At 35.3% G+C, this 27,684-nt stretch overlaps 1 protein-coding gene across 6 annotated transcripts in view; it reads right to left on the bottom strand.

Annotated features, from left to right (window-relative positions):
- RELCH (RAB11 binding and LisH domain, coiled-coil and HEAT repeat containing) overlaps positions 1–27,684 on the bottom strand; it is a 78,163-nt gene that overhangs the window by 34,144 nt on the left and 16,335 nt on the right. For 2 of the 6 annotated variants that reach the window (XM_032117148.1, XM_032117127.1), the window contains exons 2-11: positions 27,382–27,471; positions 19,357–19,428; positions 19,192–19,247; positions 18,969–19,082; positions 16,790–16,993; positions 16,609–16,700; positions 15,325–15,633; positions 10,911–10,986; positions 10,440–10,535; positions 1,641–1,753 (exon numbers count right to left, since the gene is read on the bottom strand). In XM_032117148.1, coding sequence (XP_031973039.1) covers positions 1,641–1,753; positions 10,440–10,535; positions 10,911–10,986; positions 15,325–15,633; positions 16,609–16,700; positions 16,790–16,993; positions 18,969–19,082; positions 19,192–19,247; positions 19,357–19,428; positions 27,382–27,471 — 1,222 coding nt within the window. Of the gene's footprint in view, positions 1–1,640; positions 1,754–4,228; positions 4,335–10,277; positions 10,302–10,439; positions 10,536–10,910; positions 10,987–15,324; positions 15,634–16,608; positions 16,701–16,789; positions 16,994–18,968; positions 19,083–19,191; positions 19,248–19,356; positions 19,429–27,381; positions 27,472–27,684 lie in introns of those variants that run through there. The other 4 variants (XM_032117117.1, XM_032117133.1, XM_032117158.1 and 1 more) reach the window with 4 other exon arrangements.

Genomic DNA, 27,684 nt, shown 5'->3' on the forward strand with positions numbered 1-27,684 from the left:
TGCTCACTTCATATTGCACAAGACTGCTAAAACATTACTTAAACGTATTTAGATAAAAACAAAGCATACAAATACTACCATACAAATCTTTAAATAGACCCCCCCTGAAATTCTGAATAAGTATTTTCTATTTAATTATTAAATAGAATATTAAATCTATATTAATATAAATTTATAATAATATAAATATACTTATTATAAAAATATTAAGTATTCAGAATCTCATTTAATGGAATCTTAACTGGTTTTCCATCATGTTATGGTACCTTTAAAATCAACTATTATTTTTATGTGTGCAAATGTATATTATGTATACGCATGTTTTGTCCTGGAGTTTATGGCATTTTTCTGGAGTTTTATGGCATTGTCCTGGAGTTTATGGCAGACTATTTTTACCAAATTTCTGATGAAAACAAGTTATTTTTATATTTAAATCTCTAATTCATAATAAAAAATGAACAAATTCAAGGAAAAAAAGCTTTTTCTTCTTTCTTAACTGCTAATGCACCTAAAGGGGGCTACGAAAAGTCTACCTGATAGGCTACCAATCCTGTAACAAATTAACCACAAGAGACTCCAAATGAGATGTAATTTCTTTCCCCTTCAACCACAAATTAATTTAGCTTCTCAATCCACATGAGACATTCAAAACATTTCGGAAGCAGATTTCTAATGACTCTGAAGTAAAACCAGGATTGCATCTCTTCATAATTTCCATCTGCATGGCGCCACTACGCTACAAGTTGCTTTTGTTTATTTAGGCATTTTTTTTTTTAATCCCCAAAGCCATGGCTTTAAATTATACCTAATCTCTAAATTTTACCACGGGAATGGTTTAAAACTATGCCTGAACACTTCAGTTTTGGAGAATCTCCAAAAGAAATGCTTTCCACCTATTTCATAAACCCTATTTTGTCTAAAGACAGCCTAGAGCAACAAAAGATACAGATGCTTTACAAAACATCCCTCATGAAAATAATAGAAGAACTACAGATCATGCATGAAACATCTTTCCACAGTTAGAGAAGGAAACATACCAGCTTGGGTACTGTCTTTCAACCTTAAGGATATTCTCATCAAGATCAGTACAAAGTCAGATTTCCTGAGCATTAGGGAAGAATTAAATTTATAGAACAAAAGGTGTAATTTGCTTCAGTCTTAACCAAAATGAAACAAATTTCTTAACACTTCTCAAATGTAGATCAATGCTACATTCTTCTGAATTTTTTATTGCTACCATAGTAATGAGCCATAAGTAGAAGGAGCATTATTTTCTGCAAAGAAATGTGGTGGTTATCTTAACAAACATGTAGATCACTAAGACACACTAAGACAGGTTTTAAAAAAAGCTGTTCTGATTTAACAAAACAGTTAAAGTTCATCATTAAATAAAAAAAGGAACTGAAACGTTACACTGCAGCTTACAAGCATATTTTTACATTTCAGTAACTAGGAAGCACAGGTCATGGAAATGGAAAATCCTGAAGTTGGCATAAATTTGTCAATACTATATAAGCAAAATACCAGCTTAAATGAAACTTGTTTAATACCACCCAATAATATCCAATTCCTATTAGTTCTGCTGCTTGGACAGAGAAAAATGTTCCTGCTTGTCCCACACCACACAAGCGCAAACACACCTTTGCTCATCGTCTGGTCGTTTGATCAAATTGAACAGTATGTGCAGAAGCTGATCTCTCTCTTTGGGTTCAGGATGGAGGCAGGCTGTACACAGTATGAGTGGGATCAATTCCTAAAAAGTTGTGGGTAGGGGAAAACCAAACAAAGTAAAATCGCTTTGGGCATACATTCATTAACAACAAAAGAAACTAAGAAGATAAATTTAACACCACATAACATCAAAAAAGTTAAAAAAGATACTTTGGAGTCGTGATGTCTTATTAAGTGACCTGGGGAAAGTGAAGGTCTACAAAAGTTAGAATTATTTTCCTGCTAGGAGAAATCAGGGGAGAACCAGCACATAAAATGAAAAGCTTTGCAAAGATTACAATTAACATATGCAGGTCACCTGTAACCAGAATTAAGAGAACAATCATGGTTTCAACTGTTTTCACTACCTACTGAACTGAAGCTCCACAGACATCTATGGAACAAAGCTCCTACGAAAAAAATGCCATGGAGTTAAAAATTAAAATTTCCAATTAAATGTGCACACAGTTTTGTGCACAAGTTTGAATAAGCACTGAGAAACATACATTGGTAAAGGTGACTGCAGACAGATTTTGTGTCGACTGAGAATGATCTGATTTTTGTAAAGGTTCTATGATTTTTTTTTTTCCATACAGAACCAATCTCTGAAGCTGAATTTTCTTTTTGGAGCAATTAAAATCCCTTAAGGAACAAATTATGAAGAAAATACTATGTAAAACACCAAGAGAAAATATAAGGATCTTCATAGTGAGGACCTTCTCTGTTCTAAATATGCCTACAAAGCTCATGGTATTCATTCCCAAAAGAAACAAATGTTTCTAAAACATTGTCTGGAAGTCCCTTCCCTTGACCTTGTTGATGTGAGCTTTTACTCCAACTGAATTTGGAAGCCAGACAGTTTCTAGGTGATTTAATATCTTAGGAACAGAAACATCACACTGGGAGATCAGGAAAAAAAGAATAAGAAAAACCTCAGTGTCTGCAAAAAACATGGGCAAGTAATCTGGAGATTACCTCGCACACCTGCTGTGTACTTTGGAGCCATTTTCAGCAGAAAGACTTTTTGTGAATTATTAAGTTGTGACAAATAAGCAGGTGACAGAGGGAAACACTTCTAATGTTAGTAGGAGAGATTATATAAAACCTGGAAAAATCTGTGGTGGTTTGGAATGACTTTGCAGGGAGCTGCCAATTTCTTCTTGCAGACATTCAAAGTGACCTAATTATGATGCTCTTGTGGACTTGTGGAGGCACCACTGACAACATCCTCACTGCTCAACTTGTATTTTCCTAAACAGCAGGAGCTATGTTTATATTAAACATAGAACAGTACTCCATTTTAGAGCAGTGTCTAAGCTAGTCAACTGCTGACAAGCTTTTTTTTTCATTTTACAAGAATTCTACTTAGTCTGCCATTTTCCATCCCCAAAGATGACCAAGACCCAACCTAAACTGTATTTAACGTTCCGTGATTCTGGAAGATATTTTGGCAATATTTAACTCAATTATGATACAGACTAGGGAATTTATGACAGAGGAAAAAACATGGAAATATCCTACCTATCACTTAAAAAAATCTAAAAGGAGAAAAGGAGAAATAAAAAATAAATTTGAATAATTTGAACATTTCCATTTCTTAATACTTTTAAGAGTAACGGGGTGGGTTTTAAATAAGTGTAGCACAACACAAAATAACATGAACAGCAGACGTGCATTAAAGAAACTTTACAAATTAAATTGCATGAAAAACTAAATAACTTTCTTCAGCTGAGAGCTTCTTTCCCTCTAGAATCTGCATGTTAGATTTTATTATTTTTGGATAATTAAGATTTTTGCTCATTTAAAGTTCTGGGAAGTCAGGGGGTTTAACCTATTTAACTTTTTTTTTGTACTGCACAGAATAATTTTCTCTCCTGCAAACACTGCTTTAATTCAAAAAGATTTGAAGGAATATTACTAAAATAATACCCACCCCAAACACCACTCTAAATACCACTACTTATACATTAAAGTAAAATCTTTTAAATAGGAAATCTGATTGCAATTTGTAGATACAGAAGAAAATTACTACCTGCACCATAAAGAATAAGCTCATTATAAAACTTAAAGCTAAACAAACCCCTGTTACTTTAGTGAAACCTAAATTTCTGAAATCTACCCTAAGTTCACGTTACTCAACTGCTCTTGCAAGTATTCTTAAATACTCCTATGAAAAACTTAATAAAGAATATACCCCATGAAATGGGACATTTATGGGGTTTTTGGTTCATCTGTTGAAACCAACACATTGACTTCACTTTCTTAGTATGTTTGAGTACCTACTCAAAAATCTCAACTGCTTACTCAGAACTACTGCAAGATTTTAAAACAGTGACATGAGGAGGCTTTTAAGCTTCTTATTGAATTTAAGGAAGTTCAAGTTGTCTTTTTTCAGCTGAGTCTGCATGGAAGGAAAACACCTGAGAATATTCACCTAGAAACTACTGCCTTGTGTCTGAAAGGCTAATGAGTAACCTAACAGCATTGACATGGGGCAGATACAAGGCTGGTTCTTTACCTTGCAGAAAGCTGGTTATTATAGCTGACGGAATTAGCTGTATTTTCTTGTCCATTGGTCACATTCTCTCATGCATACTATGGGAGAAGAGAGTGTTCTCTGCAACGCTGCATCAGTGCTTCTACAGTTCCTTCTATTAAGGGGAGTGGAGAAAGAGTGAGAAGTCTTCAACAGTGTTTTCTGTACTCCCTATAGCCCTCATGGACAGCAAGGTAGAACTGGAAGCAAAGAGGACTGTGGGACCAGAAGAACAAATATGCTCTACAGAGGGACAAGACAGGTCAAGCGAAGTCTCCCAAAGACTTATAAGGGGCAGGTTCTTCTCAGGACATTCAGGAGCATTAACTACGAAAACCAAACTACAGGTAGGTTTGAGCTCATTTCTTCCTGTTGGTAAGGGTCATACCTTTGATGTAGATTTTTTTTACAGATCTCAGATTTTGAAACCAGCAGAGAAGCTATAGAAAGTAGTAATTTTCCAGTAAGACATGGTAAGATTAGTATTTGGTTGTTTAAATTCAAGAGGAATGTTCACAACATGGTTACAGAGACTCTATATAATTACTAATAATCAAGGAGTGGACTTCCAGTGCTATTTGAAACACTCTGCATTCCTTGGGAAGGAATACCACTTGTGCTGACAGTCATAAAGCAAGAACTTAAGTTTCAAGAAAAACCCAACAACTCTCTCTCTATTTAATTTGGGATCCTTCCTAAATATCCTGTTCATCCCCAAGTCCTTCTTTTCTCTTTTGCCTCTGAGTTTCAGAACACAACTTTTGATACTTTATGTTGGTGTTAGTCAACAGGAGTGACTAGTGACTTTCATGGCCAGAGCAAGAAGACAGACTTCCACAGCTTTGATACTGTTTTCCTGTTAGATTCCAAGCAGACGGACATCGTAATGCTGTCAGCACTTGCAGCTTGATGCAATAAAACATTATGTGTCATAGGTCCCACCTCTACTACTGAAAAGACAAGTTCATATCTGAGGCAGTTTATCTGTGAGCTACCCACACAAAGAAGTTTGACTGAAAGACTGAAAGAAGTTATTTTGGTTTTACAGTGAGAGAAGCTACCTACAGGTGGCTGACAGACAATTCTGTGAGGCTGACCTAACACACTGCACAGGAGAACTGAAACAGCCCATCTTCTCTCTGGTCTGCTTCTGTGTTACTCTCCATGTAGGTCTCTCCAAAGAAAAACTCACATTTTTCTCGCCATAGTATCTCTGGAAAATTTCTTCCTAAGTTAAACATCTTGCTCCATTATCTTTGAAAAGGATTCACGACTTGAGTTGATTAAAGTTCTCAATAAAGGCAACATCTACATGGGCATATGGAGTAGCTTTCCCTATGGTCAAAAGAATGTGGCTTTTTAATAGTAAGTAGTACCACCTGAACTATATGCAAGACAGTTCCTCCTACGTATTAAAAGTATTACAACAAAATATTAAACTTTGGTTTTTTTTAAAGTGCAGCACATAGTGAGCATCTTAAAAGGTAGCAAGGAATTTTCTGTCAGTATTGTTTCCATCATTATATCTATGTTTTGCTAAATATTCCAACAAGTCTTCTACATCTTAGTTGCTCTCATTTATTACTGTCCTGTTGTTGGAATGTTCATAAGCAAAGTAATTATCTCAAAGAATAAATTTAACTAGTGTTAAGTGTCAAGACTGGTTACTTCAGTAGGTTCAAACAATAATATTTTTTATTACTCCAAATATTAATGTACTAATATTGCAAGCAGGTGACAGTATATAAACCAGGATGACATGATCAATTTTGTTAATGTGTTCCTTTTAATCTTCTTTAATAGTCAATACTTATATTGTGAACTAATGCTATGTTAAAATTACTCTGTAACTTAGCCTCTGACAACAAGTAAATAAAATAAAATAATCTTATTGTCTGCAAATGAAATAGCTGCAGGTACCAACAAACCACTGATGGGGACTTTCTTGGGCAGGAATGTATTTGAAGTTCAGAATTTATCCTTTTAGTTTTAAAGTGAAAAAAATATTTAATCATAGGATTACGGCATGACTCAAAACTTTGTGCTACTAATCTTACTAATATTAAAATCACAGCTCTAATTACCTTTCATGGGGTGAGACTATTATTCCAGGATCCAAAGTAAGCCTCTCAGAGATCCCAAAGGGATGCTTTTACATAAGAATCAATGGTAGGGTGTGGGTGTGAAAAAACTTTGTACTTCTTTGTCTGTATCTATTGTTTATTTGAAAACACACATATAAAAGTTTGTGATACAACAAAAGCTGGCAATTCAATTCATAAACATAAAATTCAGCTCCTTGCATCCATGACCTATGTAAGCTTTACAGAAAAAACTGTGAAAGACGTCAGCTTCCAGACTAGAGAAGAAAAGGACACTCTATGAGACCGAGCTATTTTACTCTACGGAAGCTGCGCTAGGCCCTCATATCAAGGAGAAGGGAACAAAAGGACTTAAAAAATTGTTGTGTCTCATGTTTCTGGAGCACCCTCACCCCCAGAACAAAAAAGCTCTGCAAGCCAACACCAATACAGCATATATACCAGAAAAGGACCAGCAAACAGGCTGTGGTCAACACTACCCCTGTTTTTTAGAAACAATCTGCAGAAGCCTAGAGCAACCTAAGTTTTACAGAGTAACAAAGTATTGTAATTGTTCATTTAGATTTCTTTATTCTCCCCTTTAATGTGAAATTAAAGTGATCATCTAGAAGACATTGATAACTGACAATTTTCATGCCCAGCAACTCAGGTTTATGCACCTTTATCCATATCCAACCAGAAAGAAATCTGCTTGACACAACCCTGGAAACAGACAATTAAGTATACTGCCAAGATCTGACACAGTACTCTTTTACATTTCTTTAACAAAGCAAGTATTTTATGGCTTTTAAAGCATAAGACTGAGATGAAAATTTGTAGTAAGATACTCAACTTTACTGTGTTTTAAGAGACATGCCAGAGAATTAAAGTGCCTTGGTGATATTTACATGCAGTTACCGCACATTAATGTGATTACTTTCAATCTACAGTGGAGATCTAGTGGAGTTGAGAATGGCATCAACTCAGAGACTGAAAATTCAACACTATCTTTGCTTCAACTTTACAAACAAATAAAAGCAAAACTCTATTCTTAACATGTTGAACTCTCTATAAATAACAGTTTCTCAGTATAACTATTTAGTGGTGCATATTCAGTAGACCACTACTATTATGATTTTGCTAAATTTGCATAACACAAAAGAAAGTTAAAGACTAATACTGGAATAATGGGCAAGATGAAAGATGTAAAAAATTCAATGAAAGTGTTGATTAAGAACAAGAGTAATAAGATATTAAGCAAAACATTTACTCTGGGCATCACTCCATTAAAGGACTACATACTGCAGAGTACGGAAGTTGTACATACAAGGTTACTCTTGTTTCCTGACAAAAAACCATTGACTTTAATATCTTAGAAAGTGTGAAGAAATGAGTATTGCACTGATCAGTTATTGCAAAAAGTTTTAAAAGACTGCTTCCCTCTAATTACATTTTAGCCAAAGGAATTTTTTTAATGGTACATCTGTCAACAAATTGAAGGTGGCTGATTTTACTTTTGCCTTTTTTTTTATTGTTAATGTATTTTAAGTGGTAAAAAGATAATTGAGAAAGCAGATTTCAATGTAGATCAATTTTTATGAACCCAAGCTGCTCATTTGCAAGAAGTGTTATCACAGACTGCATACCCAACCAATGAGCTTTTTTTTTTTTAAGAATTGGGTTTTAGCATTTTGTTACTGCTCATTTCACTTACGTGGATTTTTTGCAACATCTCCTTTATTTGTGAGTGCATTCACATATGAATCTAAATACTGACATACAAGTTTTCAGGGAGTTAAGATAACCTAGATGCTTGAGATGAAAACAAAACTAAATTTATATGTTGTTACATGAATTTTGATAACTACAAATTGCTTTGAGGCAATTTTCCTGTACGGTGCATTATTGATTTTACACAGTTGAACTGCTTTTTTTAGAAACAACTGAAATGATGCCCTCAGCCACTCTACTCAATACTGTGTGTCTTTCCTTCTTTCTTACCTTCCATTGGAATCTAAACTACAGACATTAAAGAACAATTAAGCTGCACCAATATATAAAAATAAGAAATAATTTCAGGAATGTCAACTATAATATTTGCTTACTACCAGATCAGGCAGGCTGCTACTGACCTTAAGATGCTTAAAAGCATAGGAAACATGGCTTCTGAGTCTCTGCTAAAGGACAAAAACTATTGAGAGGTTGTCAACCTCTGCAAACTCAGTTTCTCCAAAATGGAGATGCATAGCATGTAATTTTCAGCTTAAGATTTTGCAACCAATTTCAACATGACGAATGCTTAAAGAACAAAGATATTTCAGGGAGCCATCAAAAAATTATGTTTCACTCTAATCCTAACACGTTGATAGTGTAAGATCTTAAATACTACCATTCTTCTAGTTTCAGAAGAGACTGGCAAACACTTTGCATTGTGAGTTGAACCTGTTACACATCCTTCTCCAATTAATGATCATTAGGTATATTTTTACACCCTTCTTTGTGCAAAAGTCTCAATATAAGGTTGTTTTTGGACAAGACTCAAAGTTATACCTTGTGGAAGAGCCTAGTTCTTAGGTTAGCTTTTCATAATATTGATTATGATAAATACTGACAGATGATCTACCCAACTTTTCCTTCAAGCTCCATGACTACATCAGAAAGAACATTGCAACAGTTATAGCAAAAGGTGGCAGGTAACTAAAAAAAGGTATTTTTAAAGCAAATTTCAATTCTTGAAACATTAAGCATCCTGTGTAATCCAATTACTCAATTCTCATTTGTGGCTTTTTCAATTAAACTGAAACAGAGAACTTAAGGCAAAAATACATGTAATTAAATGTAACTTTCACTGTAAAACAACCTAAGTAGGAAACAGACTAAAAGGCCACAAAAATGTTCAATACATTACACAGATTATGCTACAAGCTGTGAGAAGAAGCCAAAATACCACATCCTGCCAAGCAGAAGGAAGGAAAGGAATAAATAAGAAATCAGAAATTAAGCACTGATCCAGGAACATTCACAGAATTATTGTGAAAGAAAGAAGCATTTCCAGAGCACCCAGTTAACACCCCTATCCCCTCAGAAAAAAAAAAAAAGTCTTTTATGAATTTTCAAAACATGGCACATATCTCAAGTTCACCATGTCAGCTGCTGACAATTACTTGTATGGTATAAAATTTTAGATTACAGGATCAGTACAAATTTCTTGCGGAATTTTCAAAGCCTTAAAATGAATTTATGCAAAACACACAACTAAGTCTACCATACTGTAGGTCCCCTCAACAAGGACTAAAACTTGCTCAACAAGACATGCTACTTCAAACCTTTTATTTCAGTGTCAACTACAGGGACACTGAATTTTTGTTTGATATGTCTTCTTCAGTTTATTTTTGTTTTAACATATTTGGTAATGTGCAATATTTAGACAAAGCAATTCAAAACCAGTCATTTTTTTCTTTCCTTTCTCATGCTATACAGCATGAATGATTACGCAAACCATCACCTTCAGTTACATTCAAAATATACCTTACATGTTCATAATTTTTAGTTAGTCTCATTTTAAAGTTAAGGAAAACACATAAGCAAGATTGCTCATTTTCTTATGAAGAGGTATTTTTGATGAACCTTTACTTGGCTGATACATGGAGCTTTGAAGAAAAGACAATAAAATAATTTTTTTTGCTGAAAATTATTTTTGTTGAAGTACATAGTGCTGCAAAAGAACCTGAACATTATTCCTTATTTAAACTGATAGACAAAATAAACCAAACAATGTTTGAACTCATGGCCCCTGTTCTTTACAATGCACATTGATACAGTATTCCCTAACAAAAACATTTGTGCTGCCACAAATAGATGGACCTACAGTAACAGTCTTGCTGAATGCTAATGGGTGCCTTAAGCAGAGGAAGAAATATTAGGATACCATGCAGATTTACTGAACTCACCTGACAGAGGTGTAAAACCATTTTCTAGGAGCAGAGATGCATGCACAAAAGTAAGAACATGATTGCAAGTAATAGACTTTCATGAAATTGGACACAGCATCTTCAAAACGAACAACAAAATATCATGATAAAAGTAAAATGTAAAATTTCAGGGTTCCTCACCTCTCGTTTTGCAAGCAGCACATTAGGAACAATATGAGGCAGGCAGCGTCCCAACATTAACATGACACTTTTTTCACTGTCTGCAATCCGAGACACCTAGAAAACCAAGTTGCTTGTTTGCTTTTTTGAGAAGCGCAGGAACAGAAAAATACCATTTGAAAGGAATAATAAAAATTGCAGCAGGCTGATCACTTACCAGAAAAGTATTTAATTTACTCCCACACATTAAGCTGTAAGTTTTTGACTTACATGAATCCACTTGTAGAGACTCAAAACTTCCCGGTAATCACACTTCTATCACTAGGTTCGTTATTAAGCATAAAATCTGAAAGCATATCCTTATTTCTTAACTTTCATGCACATAGATTCATCTCTCCATCTATGTCTTGTTTCAAAGCAATTATTGCTTGTTTACCTATTGGTGCCATGCAAAATCAAGGATCTTTTACTTTATGTCAACTGGAAATATACCTCTGATCCCAAACGGCTGTCTGCTGACATCCGACAGAAAGACAGTAGTGCTTGATGGAAAGCTGGTGACAATTTCCTGAAATATCATCAAAAAGGGAATGGGGGGAAAAGCATAAATCAGAAAGGTGATAAAGCAAGTCCTTTCACTCTGGTTTAATCAGCTAGGTAAAATGACATCCAGAAAGCATGTTTAAGTGATGCATACTACAGAAGTTTTAAAATTATCTTTGACTTTTAGGGTGTTTAGTTTGTAGCAAGAAAAAAACCTGAGTGTCCTAATTAAGAAGTTACTTTTAGTTCCAAAAAATGTAACATTTTTCAAACCGCTGCACAGACAAAAATAGGACTAAAGCATGAAGAAAAGGAAGCTTAGGCAATACAAGAGGAAGCACACAATTATGCAAACGGGGTGGGGTGGGCGCAAAAATCACACAAAACAGTAATTTTGCTTAATGCTCCAATTCTGCACATTGAACAAAAGCATTTGAGTAGTCAGTCAAGTTACAAGCTTCAAGCTTAAATAGAGTTTGCTCAACTGCCACTTTGGGATCTAACTTTGGATTCAAACGCAGCCAGAACCTCAAAATTAACCTTAAACTGCTGTCTAAGTCCTCATACAGGGTGCCTCTGTACAAGCACTGCCTCATGGCCACATCTAGCACCAGCCAACACAGCTGAGCTACTCAAAGCCTTACGCACCCATATCAAACCCTGATAACAGCCTCAAAACAGCCTTGTCTGAAGAGGATAATTTGGCAGAAATGCTCTCAGAAAACAATTACTGACCACTACATTAAACAGGCAAGCAGCAGCACTCTATTTTTCCCAGTAATGACAACTTCCTCTGCACCTTATCTGAGGCCTGTACTTAGATGCTAATCTAACAGTGCTTCATCCACTATGTTTAAAGAAGAAAAACAACATTTGTCTTCCAAAACATGCACAGAAAGCATCTCACTCATTATCATCATCTGCTGTTTGAATCCTCCAAAGACACTGAGAGGAGACAACTCCTGTTTATTATGTGGAAACTGGTAACACTTTTGAACCCTCAAAAATGCACCCGAGCGCACAGAATCCTACACACAATTATGGGCATGGACGTGCATTTTATCTAATAGATTGAAACATAATACTTCTTACAGTAAATACACTATCATTCACCCTTTTCTAACTGAAAAAGCCCATTAAGAATCAAAGCTCCTACTTATAATTACTTAAACTAATCTAAGATGATATTGATAAATATACCAGTTTTCCTCTTCTCACAACTTAGAAAATTATGATAAATAAGAATTTTTATTTATTACTTAAAATCAATTTTCTTTCTTAACAGTATGGATTTTTAAAGTAAATTTTAAATTTTAATGAAGGAAGCTTGTTTTAATTCTAATCAGCTTGGTTTTGTGCAAAGTTCACTTTTAAAAAGTTACTAAACTACTTAAATGATAGCTAGTTGTAAAGGATCTCTTTCACAATATGTTAGTCCTTATGCTGTAAAATATTCTTGACTGACAGACTTACAAGCTCTACTCAAGACTCTACAGTTTTTTGGAGAACATGAGCAAGCACTGCAAAGCAGCAGCTTAACATTAACACAGAGGCAAGGCCTTGGCCAGCCCTCTGCCCAGGCTGTCCCTCAATTTAGCATTCATTCTAAAGAATGTCATATCCTTTTCCACTTGGAATCCTACTTAAAATCCTACATAAGGGCAAAGTTCCATTCCCACTTTGCAGAGGCTGAAAAGTAAGTATGACAATATGTCACTGAATGTCCCTGTGCGGTCAATAACAGCAACCTCTGGGCAGCGTGGATCCTGTTACAATTGCTGGCTATACTTGGAGTCCAGAAAGCTTCTCCTTAATGAAGTCTAAAAAACATCCTTGATGGCTACGCTGGACAAAAATGATAGAAGACCAAGGCCTCTTGCACACAAGTCAGTGGCAAGTCTCTTCAAGGGCCAACAGATGCCAGTAGTGAAGACGTTCAAACATAAGAAAGTACAAAGAATAAAAACCTGAGCACTATTATTCTATTCCATATACTTTGGGACAAAAGAGTCAATTCACTCAAAAAGCCAGGACTGCTGTATACAGAAGACACCTTGTATTTGGTGCAAATTACCACACACCTTAAGTTAGTTGAATAAACACATGTGGTGCAGTCTATTTAAGCCACTGCTAGTGCTTTGTACTGCAATCTGTTAACTGAGGCATTTTTCCAATGATGGCCATGTCCTCATTTGCCAGCATGCACACACAGCTGCTCTGAGTGCAGTCACACAAAACAGACTCACTTCCTCTTCTCTCTTCCCATCTGGCCAAGATTTATGCCAAGAATACACTCTACAGATACAGTAGTAACAATCTTGCCTTTTAGGATAGTCTTAGTTATTAACCCTTAATACATTCTGAATAATTTACAGTAATTGTCTTCTACAAATAACCCTGGATTGAAATCAATAAATATCCAGCATTTCTATTCTGCTGCTTCTCCCATAGACCTCAAAAGATTTAACAAATAATCTGTTTTCTTAGTAAAAAAAATATACTGTATTATTACAAATCTAGGGCACAATCCAGGAAGAAAATTTAGTACTAGACACTGATCTGTAAAACAAATATGCTTTCCTTTGACCCTTCGCTGACACATTAAGCCCAAAGCAGAGTACAAAAATAGCTACATATTACACATGCATTACTTATTTCTGCAGTGAACTGCATTTGAGGGGACTTCTATAGTTAACTCAATGGGGATTCATGGCTTCATTGAACTACTTTTCAAATAAATCTGTGTGCAGTTATATTTAAAACAGCTGTGAGCAGCAAAACAAATGCTGTTCTTCTAGACTCTGTCATAAATTCCACTGGAAATACACAGTTCACTCCTCACTCAGTGATTTAATCCTATTTTGATATACATCCTCACTATCCCCAAACCATCAATCTAATATTCATGCACTTCATGCCACCCAGCACTCACCATTAATCTGAGCAAAAAGAAACTTGCAACAAGCCAAATGAAAGCAGATAGACAAGTATACAGCAATCAATGCACAACAGCTGTAAGTTTTGATTACTACATAGTCTAGATTTTCAGCTAGGATACGAAAGAAAAAGAAAAAAATCTGGAAAGCTTAAATCAAACCACTGACCATTTTACAGAAAAACCTAAGCTGCTCTACTTTCCTGTTAAACACTAGTGTCAACTAAGAGAGAAGAAATTTGTTATGAGACTCTAAAGTATTATATTCAGACATCAGAAATCTTTCCTCCTATCCAATTCTAAAAGTTAAGATATCATTGAAAATGCAGCCCTGACCCTACAAGTTAGTGCAAGAAGTACAGAAACTCCAGAAAAAGAAGGATTGTTAGGGTTTGCAAGAAAAGAAAATTACTAGCAACTCTTATTTTGGGTGTTCTTTTTCTTCCCCCCACTACAAGCTTGCATTTATTTTTCCATCTGCACAGAATGTCACACAGATTTCTACTTGGTATTTTCAGATGGAAAGGTAATTCTAGAAACAAATTACACTATCAACACCAGCAAAAGCTCACTAAGAGAACTGATAAAATACAAAGCAGGATGGCTGCCTGCTTCCCTAGGAACAGAAATGGTAAGATCATAAGGTGATCTATGTGCATATCTTTGTCCACAGTGGTGATAATTACAAGTTGTACGTACCCTCATTATGTTTGTGGTCCATGTTACTCCTGATGACTACAGTGGTTTAGCTATCACTTAATGAACAAGTCCCCTCTTCACTATAAAAACACTTGTACAGGTTGAAAGGGCTTTCTCAAGAACACTTACAAACTCAGTCTCCAAGTAATAACACAACACGAATACCCTATTTTAGTTAATAGAATCATAGCTACCCAGTGAAGGCTTGCCACAAAATCAAAACTCAAAAATGCAGTATTGCCATTAGATACCTTTCTGATAGTTAAAAAATAAGTAAATGAAAAATGGTACTGCTCTCTAGGAGAGTTATACACATCTATATAGAAATGGTAAAAAATTTTTCCAACAAGTCTTCAAGCAGAACAGAAGAGAATTATGAAATTAAAACTTAAAAGCAAATGGAACTATCTTGTCTTCCCATTCACTATTCTGATTGTACCTATTTTTTTGTTGCAAGAAACAGGGCTGGTTTTAGAAACAAGTAGAAAGTGAAAAGAAATTCTGAAACTTAATACTAAAACTGTAGGTTTATCATATGTACTCCTTCCTAAAGAGATTAGGAACAATATAAAAATATCAGCACTGTACCCTAGAGGTATGTTAAGTCTTTTATTTGCCTTCAAAACACAAATGATCTATTCATTTGGCAGAATTTCACTGTTAGAAAAATACCTACTCACTTTACAAGAATTTTTAATTATAACATGCAGTTTACAACTTATCACTAACCTATTAGGTTTATCAAAGTGGACTGCAGCTTTAGATGATGGAGTACATGAGGACAGTTTCTCTGCCTCTTTAGAGGGCACAGAATTTAGCATATCATCTTTAGAAGTCCTTGAATCCACTTCAGCTGATAAAGCAAGGCTTGTTTCCTCAATGTTTCCATGTTTATTGTCATTCTCAGAGCTCTTGATATCCAAGTACCGTCCATTGTCCTCTGAGACTGTGAGAGGCACTTGTTTTAAAGAAGGATGGGGAGCTACACCATAAACTGTTGACACAGCAAAGTTTTCATTCTTGAGAAGATCTATTTCACTGAAAGAGCAAAATATGAAGTATTTTTGTAGCTTTCATGCAAATGCTGTTCAAATCACACGACTGCAGCACAGAAATAAAGACAACATACTGAAGAGCTCAACACACTCAAGAGCTCTCTTCTTCAATTCATGTGTGTAAAAATTTCCTGTAACAGAAATAACTTCCATCACACAAATTGCTCAAATAAGCACTAGTTTCATTGAGTACTTTGGTAAATAATTAGTAGCAGGAAAAATGTTGCACTCTGAGTGAATCAATGAAACAAGTGAGTAACGAGTTTTATCTCCTTCTGGCTGAAATATGAGCACTGAGACACAAATTGTCACAAGATGGAACTCTATCTAGGATGCAAAACTTAAAACACGACAGTGGTGAATCAATATGTACTATCCTATCTGGCTTTGAAATGGTAAGTATGCAAGTCAATAAAGCCACTTAAAATTTATGCACTTTCCCAGATGCTGCATTAGTACACCTCATAAGAGGAATGATATCTTGTGGCTTACAGAATTATGTTTTGACCTAAGCTTTAAGTATCTTTTTTTTTGCTGTTATTAAAGATACTGTCATGTCTACTAGTCTTGCTCTTCAGAAAGAAGACATTTGGTGTTAAAACAAGCATCTTTTTGACAGTACTTGCAAGCTGTACCAAGGAGTGACATAAAGCTAATTGAAGAAAAAACCTATGTAAAACAGATCAGAAGTGATTCGGCTTTCAAAGAACTAAAGAAGTTACATTGAAAGAACAAAACTGATTACAAAATTAAATTATATAGGTAATAATAGGGAAATAGTCAGTTTGAAGTCTCTTCCTTTTTCTAAATCAAGTACCATGTATTGAAAAGGAAAGACTGCCCTGAAGAATTCCTAGTAATTTCCTATATCTAAGTTATGTTTTCATATACGTGCTAGAAAAACATGGAAAAGTTGTTCAACATTTATCAGCAGTCAAGTAGGTTGATAAGTACATACCTTTCAAGTCTTTGGATTTGTTCCATCAAAGACCATTTCTCACTGTTTAACACACTAATTTGATCTTCCAATTTTTGCACTATTAAACATTGCTAAACACAAGACAGAAACAAAAGAGTTTAGTACAATAAAGCTAAGCAGTTCAGCAAACAGCTGCAGCATTTCTTCTGTACAGCCTTACTTCTATTGACCGTGGTGGTGTGTCAAACACAGGGACGGTCCCAAGTATAGGAGTGTCAACCTCTAACTCATCATCTTCTACTCCAACTGATGCATCCACCACATCTCTCGCAGTAACGTGATGGTTTCCAAAGTCACGGTAGAGTTGTAACAGGTCAGGAGGTTTTGGAATGTTCAATCCTACATCATCCCAAAGTTCAAAATCCTTCAAAAGAATAAAAGAAACTAAAGCATACAATATACTTCCTTTTATTTTCATTTCTCTTCCTCATTTGACCACAGGTGATGCAATAGCAAAATAATCACATCAAGACTGCATTGTAGTAAATCAGATAGAAGCTTAACTCAGCAAGAAACAATAGTAGAGGAAGGATCCACTTCATGAAGCAAAGCAGTCTCACTCTAAAGGCAGCTCTAGGTAACATACTAGAGACAGAACCTTCCAAAACCACATACGTTACTGTTTTTTCCTAAGACATGAACACTTTTTAGAATCAGAAATAACATTGCTCAAATTCTAGCAAAAGCCAATGCATGTTGATACAAGGCAGAGATACCAGTTTTGTTCCCATTTCATTTACAAGTGCAGGTGTAATTTCCCTGAGGCAGACAGTCACATTATCACAGAATCATTCAGGTTGGCAAAGACCTCTAAGATTATTGAGTCCAACCTTTGACTGATCATCACCATGTAAGCAAGACCCAAGTACTAAGTGCCATGTCCAGTCATTTCTTGAACCCCCCCAGGGACAGTGACCCCATCTCCCTGAGCAGTCTGTTCCAACGTTTAACACTTCCATGAAGAAATTCCTCCTGATGCTCAAAACAGCTCAAACAGCTCTGTAGATGACTGATAGTGAGGTGCAAACAATACAAGGGCCTCCCTGTCTCAAACCATCACTCTATGTTTTTCTCATTGACATCTTATCATCCTATTAGTACAAGATTACTCCATGTCTGTATATATAAATAAGTATGTGCACTGTTACACAAGAGGTGTGATGGTCTCCTTAATGACAATAAATTTAAGTATTTGTTTAAACTTTTTTCCTGTTGTTCCCAGCCTTCACTGTATTTTTCCCATAGTCTGGTCATGTACAGGAAGGATTATTTTCTCAAAGAATTATGTGAATAATGTAGAAAAATAAGTGCCTACTATATGCTAATTGCAGTATATTTATATTTACCTTTTAGAATTAAGAATTTTGCCTTTTTTTTTTTTGCTAATTGTCTCACAACACAAAACATTCTCAGTTGAGAACACAAATAGTAAGGACAAACTATTCATCTCTTCTCTTTTGGGGGCTGTATTCTCACAAGTATTTGGACGTTAAGTGCAAATATTCAGCGGAGGTGATGATTCAGAAATTCTATTTAACAACATATTTGCTTTACCGATTAGGATATGAAACACAGGAAAAGTATAGGAAGACCAGTTACAGATAAAACTGGATGAAACTCTATATTTAATTCTTCTGGTAATATTCCAGTTTTGTGATGAATACATATTGGGTGTTGATGTTACTGGGTGTTCTACCCAGAAACAGTCAGAATGTAATTAGAACCTTCCAAACATTCAAAGATATTCTTTCCATCAAATGTAAGCCAACAGAGATATGTTGAAACTGATCATCTTAAGAAAAATGCATCCAAGCACAGCTATGTTGGGAAAGATCTAGCATAACACCTTATTACCAAGAACTTCTTCAATACTGTACTCAGTGCCACAGGTGATTAAGTATACTCACACACACATACAAATGCCCAGAAGACAACCAATGGGTAAATTTTATAGCCTGTACAAGTCAACTGAGCAGGATTTAAGGAAAAGATTATGTTTGAGAATCAGATCCTTGAGTTTAACTGAAGGTGTGCCACACCAGAATATAAAGAAATACACAACTCACAGTATTTCACTTCTTGTTTTGCTTCCTTTAAAGAATGCAAGCATTCTTGTGTCCTTCCTACAAATTTTGGGAAACTGCTGCTCAAACTGCTGTGCTTTCAAACCATGGTTTATATATGAAAATGCTAACTAACATATTTAACCTTTGCACACACACGAAGCAAACTACATGCAGAGGAAAAATCATTTAAGTTCACTTGATTTTATGACAAGATCAGAATATGGAAAGCAGGCATGTAAAACAACCCCAAATAAATCCACAAGCAAACTTTACCTGATCATGATTTTCATCTGAAAATGTTATTGACGTAAGCTTGTAACTATTCTTCAGTAAAAATTCATTAACTAGGAAGTTTAGAGCTCTTTTCTCAAGAGGTCTGATTGGCTCCTGGAAAAAAAAAGAAAATATACTAGATCTTTGGTTTATCTCCTTTCCAACTATGGAAGCATATCCATACTAAAATCCATGCAAAGCTCATTTATCACCAGCCACCTACCTGAATTTCAGGACTTGATTTATAATTTTTTCGTTCCTGCAAAGGAACTTCATTTTCTGGGGAGGAAAAAAAGAGTAACGAAATTTTACTCTCTCACAGAGGATGAGCTCAGATACTTCTACATTGTTTAAAGTAGAGACTTAAGAAAAGGTTTATGTACACCACCTGCAGCCTGAGTCAGGTTGGCTCGAAGGGCCTGTATGGTCTCCTTGGCTTTCCGCAGTTCAAACTCCAGGACTGGACAGGGATTTGGATTAAACACACACAGGCATCCAACCAAGGCAAGGGAAACAAAAATAAAATATAAAAAGCAAGGATGGGTGTGAAAAAAAAGATACTGTTTGTATTAAAAATAAAGCATGCAATCTTTATGGAACTTATGAACACATGCAGCAGAGTTGGTCTGAAAGCAAACTGGTGAACATTTTCCATAGTTTCACTGGCCTTAGGTTAGCTAAGTCAAAATTTCAAGCTGTCTGACAAGGACTCGCTGTAAGGTTTTGGGATAATATTTGGGAGCTGATGCTGTCAAATGTTCTGTTTTTTCGGGGCAAGAAGAGTATGTGGGCAATCAGAACACAGATCTAAATGAAGCAAATACGCCATGGCAGCAGAGGAAGCTGTCTCCATGTAGCAAAGCTTAAACCATGAAGTTAATGTACAGTCCCATTGAAACCACAGAATTTTTTTTGAGAATTAGATCATACACCAAAATTTTAGCAGTTTACATGGGAGATCTTGAAATGTACTTTATCTTACTAAAAAGAATAATCTCATTTTAAATTTCTCTTTAAAAATAGTGGAGTTTTAGGAATGTCCTAGAGTTGATTAAGATTTTGAATTCAGTTCACTGAATTCAAATGAAGAGATGCACAAGACCAAAATACCCAAAAAATGCAGCTCTTCTGCAGTACTTATAAAAAAGCTTGAAAGAAAAAAAGTCTTTGCACCATTATTCTTGAAAGTTTACAGTGATTTTCAAAGATCTAGAGTCAGCTTTAAATTCAAAAATACTTAATTTCAGCTTTCCATTCTCTCTTAAATTCACCTTTCAACTCCCCTAGTCATTGTTATGTGTTTCTCATGTTCCAATGTTTGCTCCAAAAAGGGCCAGTGGTGATTTGTGTGCACTGGGATTTCATGTGTTTTGATGCTGAGGTTACATGTATGTGGTGGCTTCAAATTTTAACCCCCTGGACCTTTGCAAAACACATAGCAAATGTTCTTTTTAACAACCATTTACAGTTAGAACATCTCAGGAAACCTATTTAAGAGATTACCAGATAAATATATGCATTTCATTAATTCTCAGATTAATCTCATCACACTTAAATGTACAGTTACCAGAAGGAAGGACTCTCATACTTAACTAGAAGAGATGAGCACAGAACACCTACCACGCTGAACTGTTAGATAACCTATTTAGAACAGTTGCGTATCTACTTTATTCCCCTGCAAAACGAAAAGTGTTGTAGCACCTTTTAACAAGAAAGTTTCAATGAGATCTTTAATCACTGCCTGGAAACAATTTAACATGGCATTTTTCAGAGGACAAAGCACAGCAGAAACACTGCATTGGCCCTTGCTGGTAAAAAATGTTACTGAAATAAAACCATTTCCTCTGTTGAGCATCTGTTACTCTTTTGATAATTAGCACTCATGGAAAAAAGATTCACTCAGTTTGCAGTTCTGCATAAAAACTGAAGGAGTAACTACAGTACACCACATTTGCTACATGAAAGTAACTTGTTTGATGCACAGAATTTTACTGCAGCGATACAAAAGCGCAACTGAGGATACAATGAATAAAATATGTAAAATCTCTCTAGCATTCAGCAATGCTGATCTGCAAATACTTCTGTGCAACAAAGTTAGAAAATGCTCTCATGGTAAAGTAAGTACCTAATTTTAGCACTTCCTCACATTTGAGTTACTTATTCACAGTTGTAAGATACTAATTTGTTACTTTTTGAAAAATTTAACGCAAATTAAGTAATTTTTCTTATGGAAATGACTATGTGTTAACATTTTACTCTTGTAAAATATTTTTGAAGACCAGAACAGTTGCAGATCAGGAGTGCCCTGCACTAGAATGATATAAATAATAAAAAAAGTTAGAAAAACAACACAAACTATAAAAACTCAGGAATCCAATTAAGGGAAATAGGAATAAGACATGTCTGAAGGCGTAGAAAGCCAAAAAACTCATGTCAGACAAACCCATGTCAGACGGCAAGAATTGATTTTTAGTGAACTGTAATGATGCTGAAAATTCCTAGAAGTCATTAGGACTTTCCCCATTCAACCTTGAAAGTAGATTACTCTGCTGCATGTTTCTGTTACATAGTAGAAGATTCTAGACATTGTATATTTGAGAAGCTGTCACTTGGTAGCATATCACAACAGCCACATAATTCTACCACAACACAGCATTGTTACACAGTTGTACCTCATCTAATCTTACTAATGCCACCATTATAATTGCCATCATACAAACCTTGATGCTTTCAAGTCAGTCACAAATGTAGTTTTTATTTGAAGTTTGTACATGTTTATACAATCATACATGTAAATAGCTATAACATTAACTTCAGTCAAATGTTAAACTGTGATTAAAAGCTCTTGAAGTTATACTGAAATGTGATCTTCTGCCAAAACATGTAATGATTTTTAACTCAACATGTCTACCAATGAAATCAACACTAGAAACCCTCATTTTTTGATTCTAAAACATTCTCTTAAATAAAAAGGCAACTTTTAAACCCCTTTCTTTGTAACCATTATGAAGTATTGATTTTAATATAAATGACCTGATGCCTCTTCCCCTCCCCTCTCCTGCTACAAGGCTGAAACTACACCTTCAGAAGCATTGACAAAGCCAGCTAAGGTTTAATTTCGTGGTTGACTAGGCTGATAACATGTAGAACTCCTAGCACTTGGTGAAGGAGCTAACACTCCTCAAGAATGATGCACAGAAGTTTTGCTGCAGACAGCCTAAGAAAGGAATACTTTAGAAGGATACAGATACTCCTCTACACCAGCAAAGCAAAGAACAGAAATTTAGAGCCTTGAAGTTGGTTAATCTTCCTACAAGGAAAGGGCATTTATGAACAATTTAGTTTGTCTTAGGAGAGAAAACTATTCCAAATCTCAATGGCTCTTCTGCTTTTTCTTTATTAAAAATTTCTAATCACTACAGCTACCATCCCGGAAAAAATTACAAAGTCTGACTTAAAATGGGTGGATCTTTCAAGCAAGCAACAATGCATTGGACCAAGGCTTTCAGACAGCCATTTTTAAATGTTTCAGCTTTCACGCAGCTAATCTAATACACCTTAAAAGAGAAGTGCACATTGGGAATGAGTAGCTTGTCTGCTGAGCTTTGAAATTTCAAAATTAAACTTTCTCAAGGGTCTTATTCTATTGACTTACATAGATTGAAAAGTTACCTATGAAGAACAACCTGCAATCTGGGATTGAACTAGTTGAGATTTACATGAACAGCAATCTTGTTGAGCCAAGGCCAAAAAGTTGAGGAAATAAACAGTACTTCTAAAATCATCCAGCACTTGCATTGCACAAGCAGTATTATTCCAATTCTATTACAACATTATATTGTACATATGAATTACCTTGTCAGATTTTTGCATACTTCACTATGAAGTACTCAGTACTTCAGATAATGGTAGAAGGGTAGTTTTATGTTGTGAAACCACTATATGGCATTTGGACATTTTCTTTTAAAAGTAGCTCTCCTTTGAAGTATCAAGGGCCCCTGCGCTTACCCAGCTTTCCTCAAACTTTCATACTGCTACAAGCTTTGTTATTCCTGCCATTTTGAGTCTTTCCTCCTTGCCAAGTAAATGTAGAACTTCAGATGTCCTAAATCATGCCCTCTAAAACTTGTATGACATCCCATTACATTTGATGAATCTGTGCCTACATTTTGAGTCAATCAGAAGAAATTTAAATTCTCTGACAACAGTTAGCAACGCAGCCACTGTCACAAACGTACTTCAGAACCTGAGGTTTCCCAACTCCCACTTGCCTGATATAAGAATTAAGAAAAGAAGTGGCCTTGAAATGTGAAACACTTCAGCACATAACACAAACAGCCCCGAATCAAAAAGCCGTGCTTCAGCACAAGAGATGACTACCACACGACAAAAATTAAAACCAGCAGGAGAGTTCACAAGCAAGTATCAGACAGCTTGTCACTCTAATAGTGGGAGGCCAACACTTGACTCAGTAGCCTCATTCATGCTTTGAAGTTAATGAGACAGGACCAGCTACAGAGAAGACCCGAACTACAGCAGACTTGTCTTCAGGTTCAACCCCTGGAGACCTTCAACCCGGAAAGAAATTTAAGAGGCTTATAACTGCTTCAGAGGGCTTAAGACAGCTAGCGAGAAGACAAAAACAGATCTGCTTTCAGGATGAACAAAGTGCAATGTTAGCAAGTGATAGTTGTATTACAGATGCCTTTTGTGTTCTGTTTTTTAAATTTTGTTTGTTGATCTTTTAAAAAGATTTTCCTCTGATTTTGGTGTGCATAAGTTAATAGTATCTACTGAAAAACAAAAGGGCTCTGTAAAAAGCAGAAACTGTGAACCTAAGTCTAGATAAATGAAATTCTTACAAATAATGAAGTGTTTTTTGAACTTCTCTCTTCCCTTCAAATCTCATTCTGCTAATCAGAGACTCAGCCTAGCTAGAAATCAATGCTAATACAGGAAAATCTGAGAATACGTATGATTGAAATAGAGTTTGATTGTAAGAATTAATTTTATCATCACTGAAAACACAGCATGTGTTTTTAAAATGATCAGATTCTCAGTTATGTCAAAGGCAGGATAGCAATCATAAACATTTTGAATTATGCAAAGTAGAGGGTTTAGACCATGGCAAATTTAAGATGCGGCAGAAGATTCATTTCTTTAGACTGAATGTCAGGCAACCTATTTAAAGCAAATGCTGTGAGTACTCAAGTTAGGCATATCCTTATTACACAGGAAGGGAACAGGTTTTCCATTCTCTAGCTGCTTTATGGAAATTATGAGTATTTGGAGGAGGTCTACTAACCCTACCAAATCCTTCAGTACTGAGTTTATCCTAGCAACAATTATTTCAAGCACTTAATACATGAGTTAGGATTCAAAACTTACCAGCAGTCTTAGAGAACAAGTTGTTTCCATCTAGTAAATTGCAAGCTGTAAGGATGCATTTTGGTTTTTTTTATCTTATTGTTGTATTATAATACATTATTAAATGTATTATCCAAATTGTTACGTAACTCTCATTTTCATTAAGATAGGGTAGATAAAGAAGAAAATTTATGTTTTCTAAATTGCAGTTAGTTTTTTCATACTTATCCACACCCTGACTGGCTTCTGTGACTTGCATCTTTTCAGTCAAGCTGATAATAACATTATAGAAGGGCTCAGGTAGCTTCCTTTTATCAGATTTCTCAAGTGAAAAGCTCACAGCAACTCTTCAAAACATGTTTGCTTCTAGGTCAAATTTTGATTCTAATACCAGATGAAATGAAGTGGTCTAATAGTCTTTAAATACTGAAATCAATTTCAAACAAAAGTTGACACAGTTATTTCCAGGAATTTTTTGATTGTTAAAACAAAAAAATATAGCAGCTAAGTCTACCACTACCCATAACGGGCAAATGGAATATGGTGGCTTTGGATGATGCATGCAGACATTTTTTTGATTTGGGGCTTTCTAACATTGCCAAGATGTAAGAGCATTTGTAAAGTGGGTATGTTATAACTTCAGTTTTAAAGTTCTTCTGACTTGGAACTAGTTCAGCCGTTTCATTTAGTGACTGATGTGCATTTATTTCCTATCTTTCATTTGATAAGATAGGGAACTGATATGGAAATCATGTGTTCTGTCCAAACAGTAAAAAACAAAGATAGCAGCATGAGAAGGGCATTTTCAAAGAGAAACTATTCAAACCTCATCCTCAGAACTATCAAAAGAAAAATATGACTATTCGATCACATGAAAGCCTCAAGCTTTCACAACAGATGACAATTTTAATCTCCTAAGCATCAAAGCTCTTAACTGAACAGAAAGAATTTTAGAAGAAATAAGCAAGATGGACTTCCACTTAGGTATCAAAGTGTATCTGCAGCTAAGAACAACTTCAAAAGCAGAAGTTGTAAGCCAGAGTTTGTTTAAAGAAGGAACTGGATTTGCAAAAGTTTTGAAACCTCTGTTGACATAATTTTTTAATGTACAAAATAAATACTTATCAGTTTTCGAAATTGCTCAGGAAGATGGCTTTTAACAGAATTGAGGCAACATTTTAAGCAATTACGACCGAACTAGAATTTTAAGTAGAAATGGGATATTTTTGAAAACTATCAGTCTTTACAAACATCCAGAAATAATATTCAGTCTTACTTTGTTCTTCTGTTACTTTTTAAGAACTCTTTGAAAAACATCTCTAAAGGAACACAGAACTGTAACGTAAATACCCTGACATACAATTTCCTCATCAATTACATATGACAGGAGTCAATCACTATATGGTAATTATCAAAAATACTGATCAATTTTAAGATTCACTTAATACTTAATTTTCAGCTGTATTGATTTCATATTGGAAGTAATCAATATTTTGTTACTAATGTTCTGTCAGAAGATTACTGGTTCTACTGGATGCAAATTCTGACTGGTCCATATTTTCTATAACCATCTCTAACCCAGTTCCAAGGACAGCTCCAAGCAAACATCAGACTAGTTCTCTACTAACACTATCACCAAGAAATACTGACTAGAATCAGGAAAAACCTACCAAGATAAAGAAAAGAAATAAAATACTGGGATTTTGCTTGTTTCTTCCTTGCATTCCAGGACACAATTCATAAATGCTTGGGTTCCTTGAACACAATTTGTTTATAAGATTAGTTTTCTATTTACAACTATTGCCTCCTTGAAAAGGACTACATATACAATACACATATTGAAAAAGAGAGTAGCTAGATAGTAATAAGAATCCAGAAGTTTCCACATAAATTGAAGAACAGCAAGTTCCTATAGTTCTAGGCCAGAACACCAAAACACCGGTATTGCTTCGTGTTTGTGAATTTCATCCAGTCCTTTAATTCAGCAACACTGGCTGGATAAGAAAAATGAGATTTTCCCACCATTTCACACTGACCCAGAGATGAAATTTCAGAATCAAGATCCTTTACAGAACTATGTTTGATCAGCCTTTCTGTTGCTTTTAGAGTAGAGACAATAGAATGGAACAGAGACACAGCTGCTTGCATCACTTCAGGTTTCATAAAGCTCAATCATGTGAGCAGAAGTCACAGCACGGACAACTTCCATGAGCTCAGGATATTGAACAGTATTAACTGACAGGAAGCAAACAGAGCTCTGTAGCCATTTTTAGAGAGCTTTTATGGGTTTCTCGGTGGAAGCTGTGAATAACTTAATATAGGAACTTGGAAAAAATCCTGGACAGAGAAACATGGATCACATGCAAAAGTGGTTACTAAAATAATTTCAAATATAGGAGAAGGTTCTGCCTTTGGTGATATAATAGATCCAAAATTAAACGTGCCAAAGGCTCAGAACAAAAGGCAAAAAAAGACACTCCTTTAAACCAATCTTATAAAATCAAAGAATCAAATTGGAGAGAAAAGCACTACAATTAAGATTTGTAGCAAAGAAGATTTGTGGAACTGTGTAAATCCCAAATTTGCTCTGGGTTTGGAAATGCTTATTTGATCTCCATGAAAGCCATATTTAAAAGATGACTTGCAACAGATCTTTACATCAGAAAGCTCTCACCCATGTAGTAGTCACAGACCACTATGTAGAATAATTAATTCTATGTTTCAGCTGAACAGCAGTAGTCAATATCAAGTAGGCAGTATCAAGACACAGTTCTACTGTCAAAAGCTGGGCACAGTTTGCAATTATAGTATTTGTTTCTGCACTGATGACATCTGGAATCATACAAAAGGACACCTGCCTGAACATTTACAGTAACTACAGCAGAAGTGTCTAAAGCATGATGCTGTCACTAAGCACCTAGTTAAACCACCTCAGTAAAATCTTGTCATCTTCAGAAATGTTCATTTAAATATACTTATGCTAGAAACAACAAATTAAACAGTAAAATTAACATCCTGTGATTCCTAAAACATATGAAACACTTACCTGCTACTCTTTCATCGGTTTCTCTATTGCCATCATCAGAGTATCTTGCAAAATCTAAAGAATCAAGAGTACTGATGCTTCCAGCACGATCTTAAGGGGGAGAAAAAAAAATTATCAGAAAGAATCCTGAAGAGTCTTTTCTAGAGAAAGCCAAAACAGCATCTCGTTTCAGGAGCTATAAATTGGAGGCTACATGTTCTGCAACACTCAAGTTTTACTGCATTTTCCAAAGGTCTGTAAGTAAAGAGTACATCAGTAAATTTGAACCAAAAATACAGCACTACAGCAAGTTCATTGAACACA

This window comes from Corvus moneduloides, chromosome 1 (assembly GCF_009650955.1).
Source record: "Corvus moneduloides isolate bCorMon1 chromosome 1, bCorMon1.pri, whole genome shotgun sequence".
Taxonomy (NCBI): domain Eukaryota; kingdom Metazoa; phylum Chordata; class Aves; order Passeriformes; family Corvidae; genus Corvus; species Corvus moneduloides.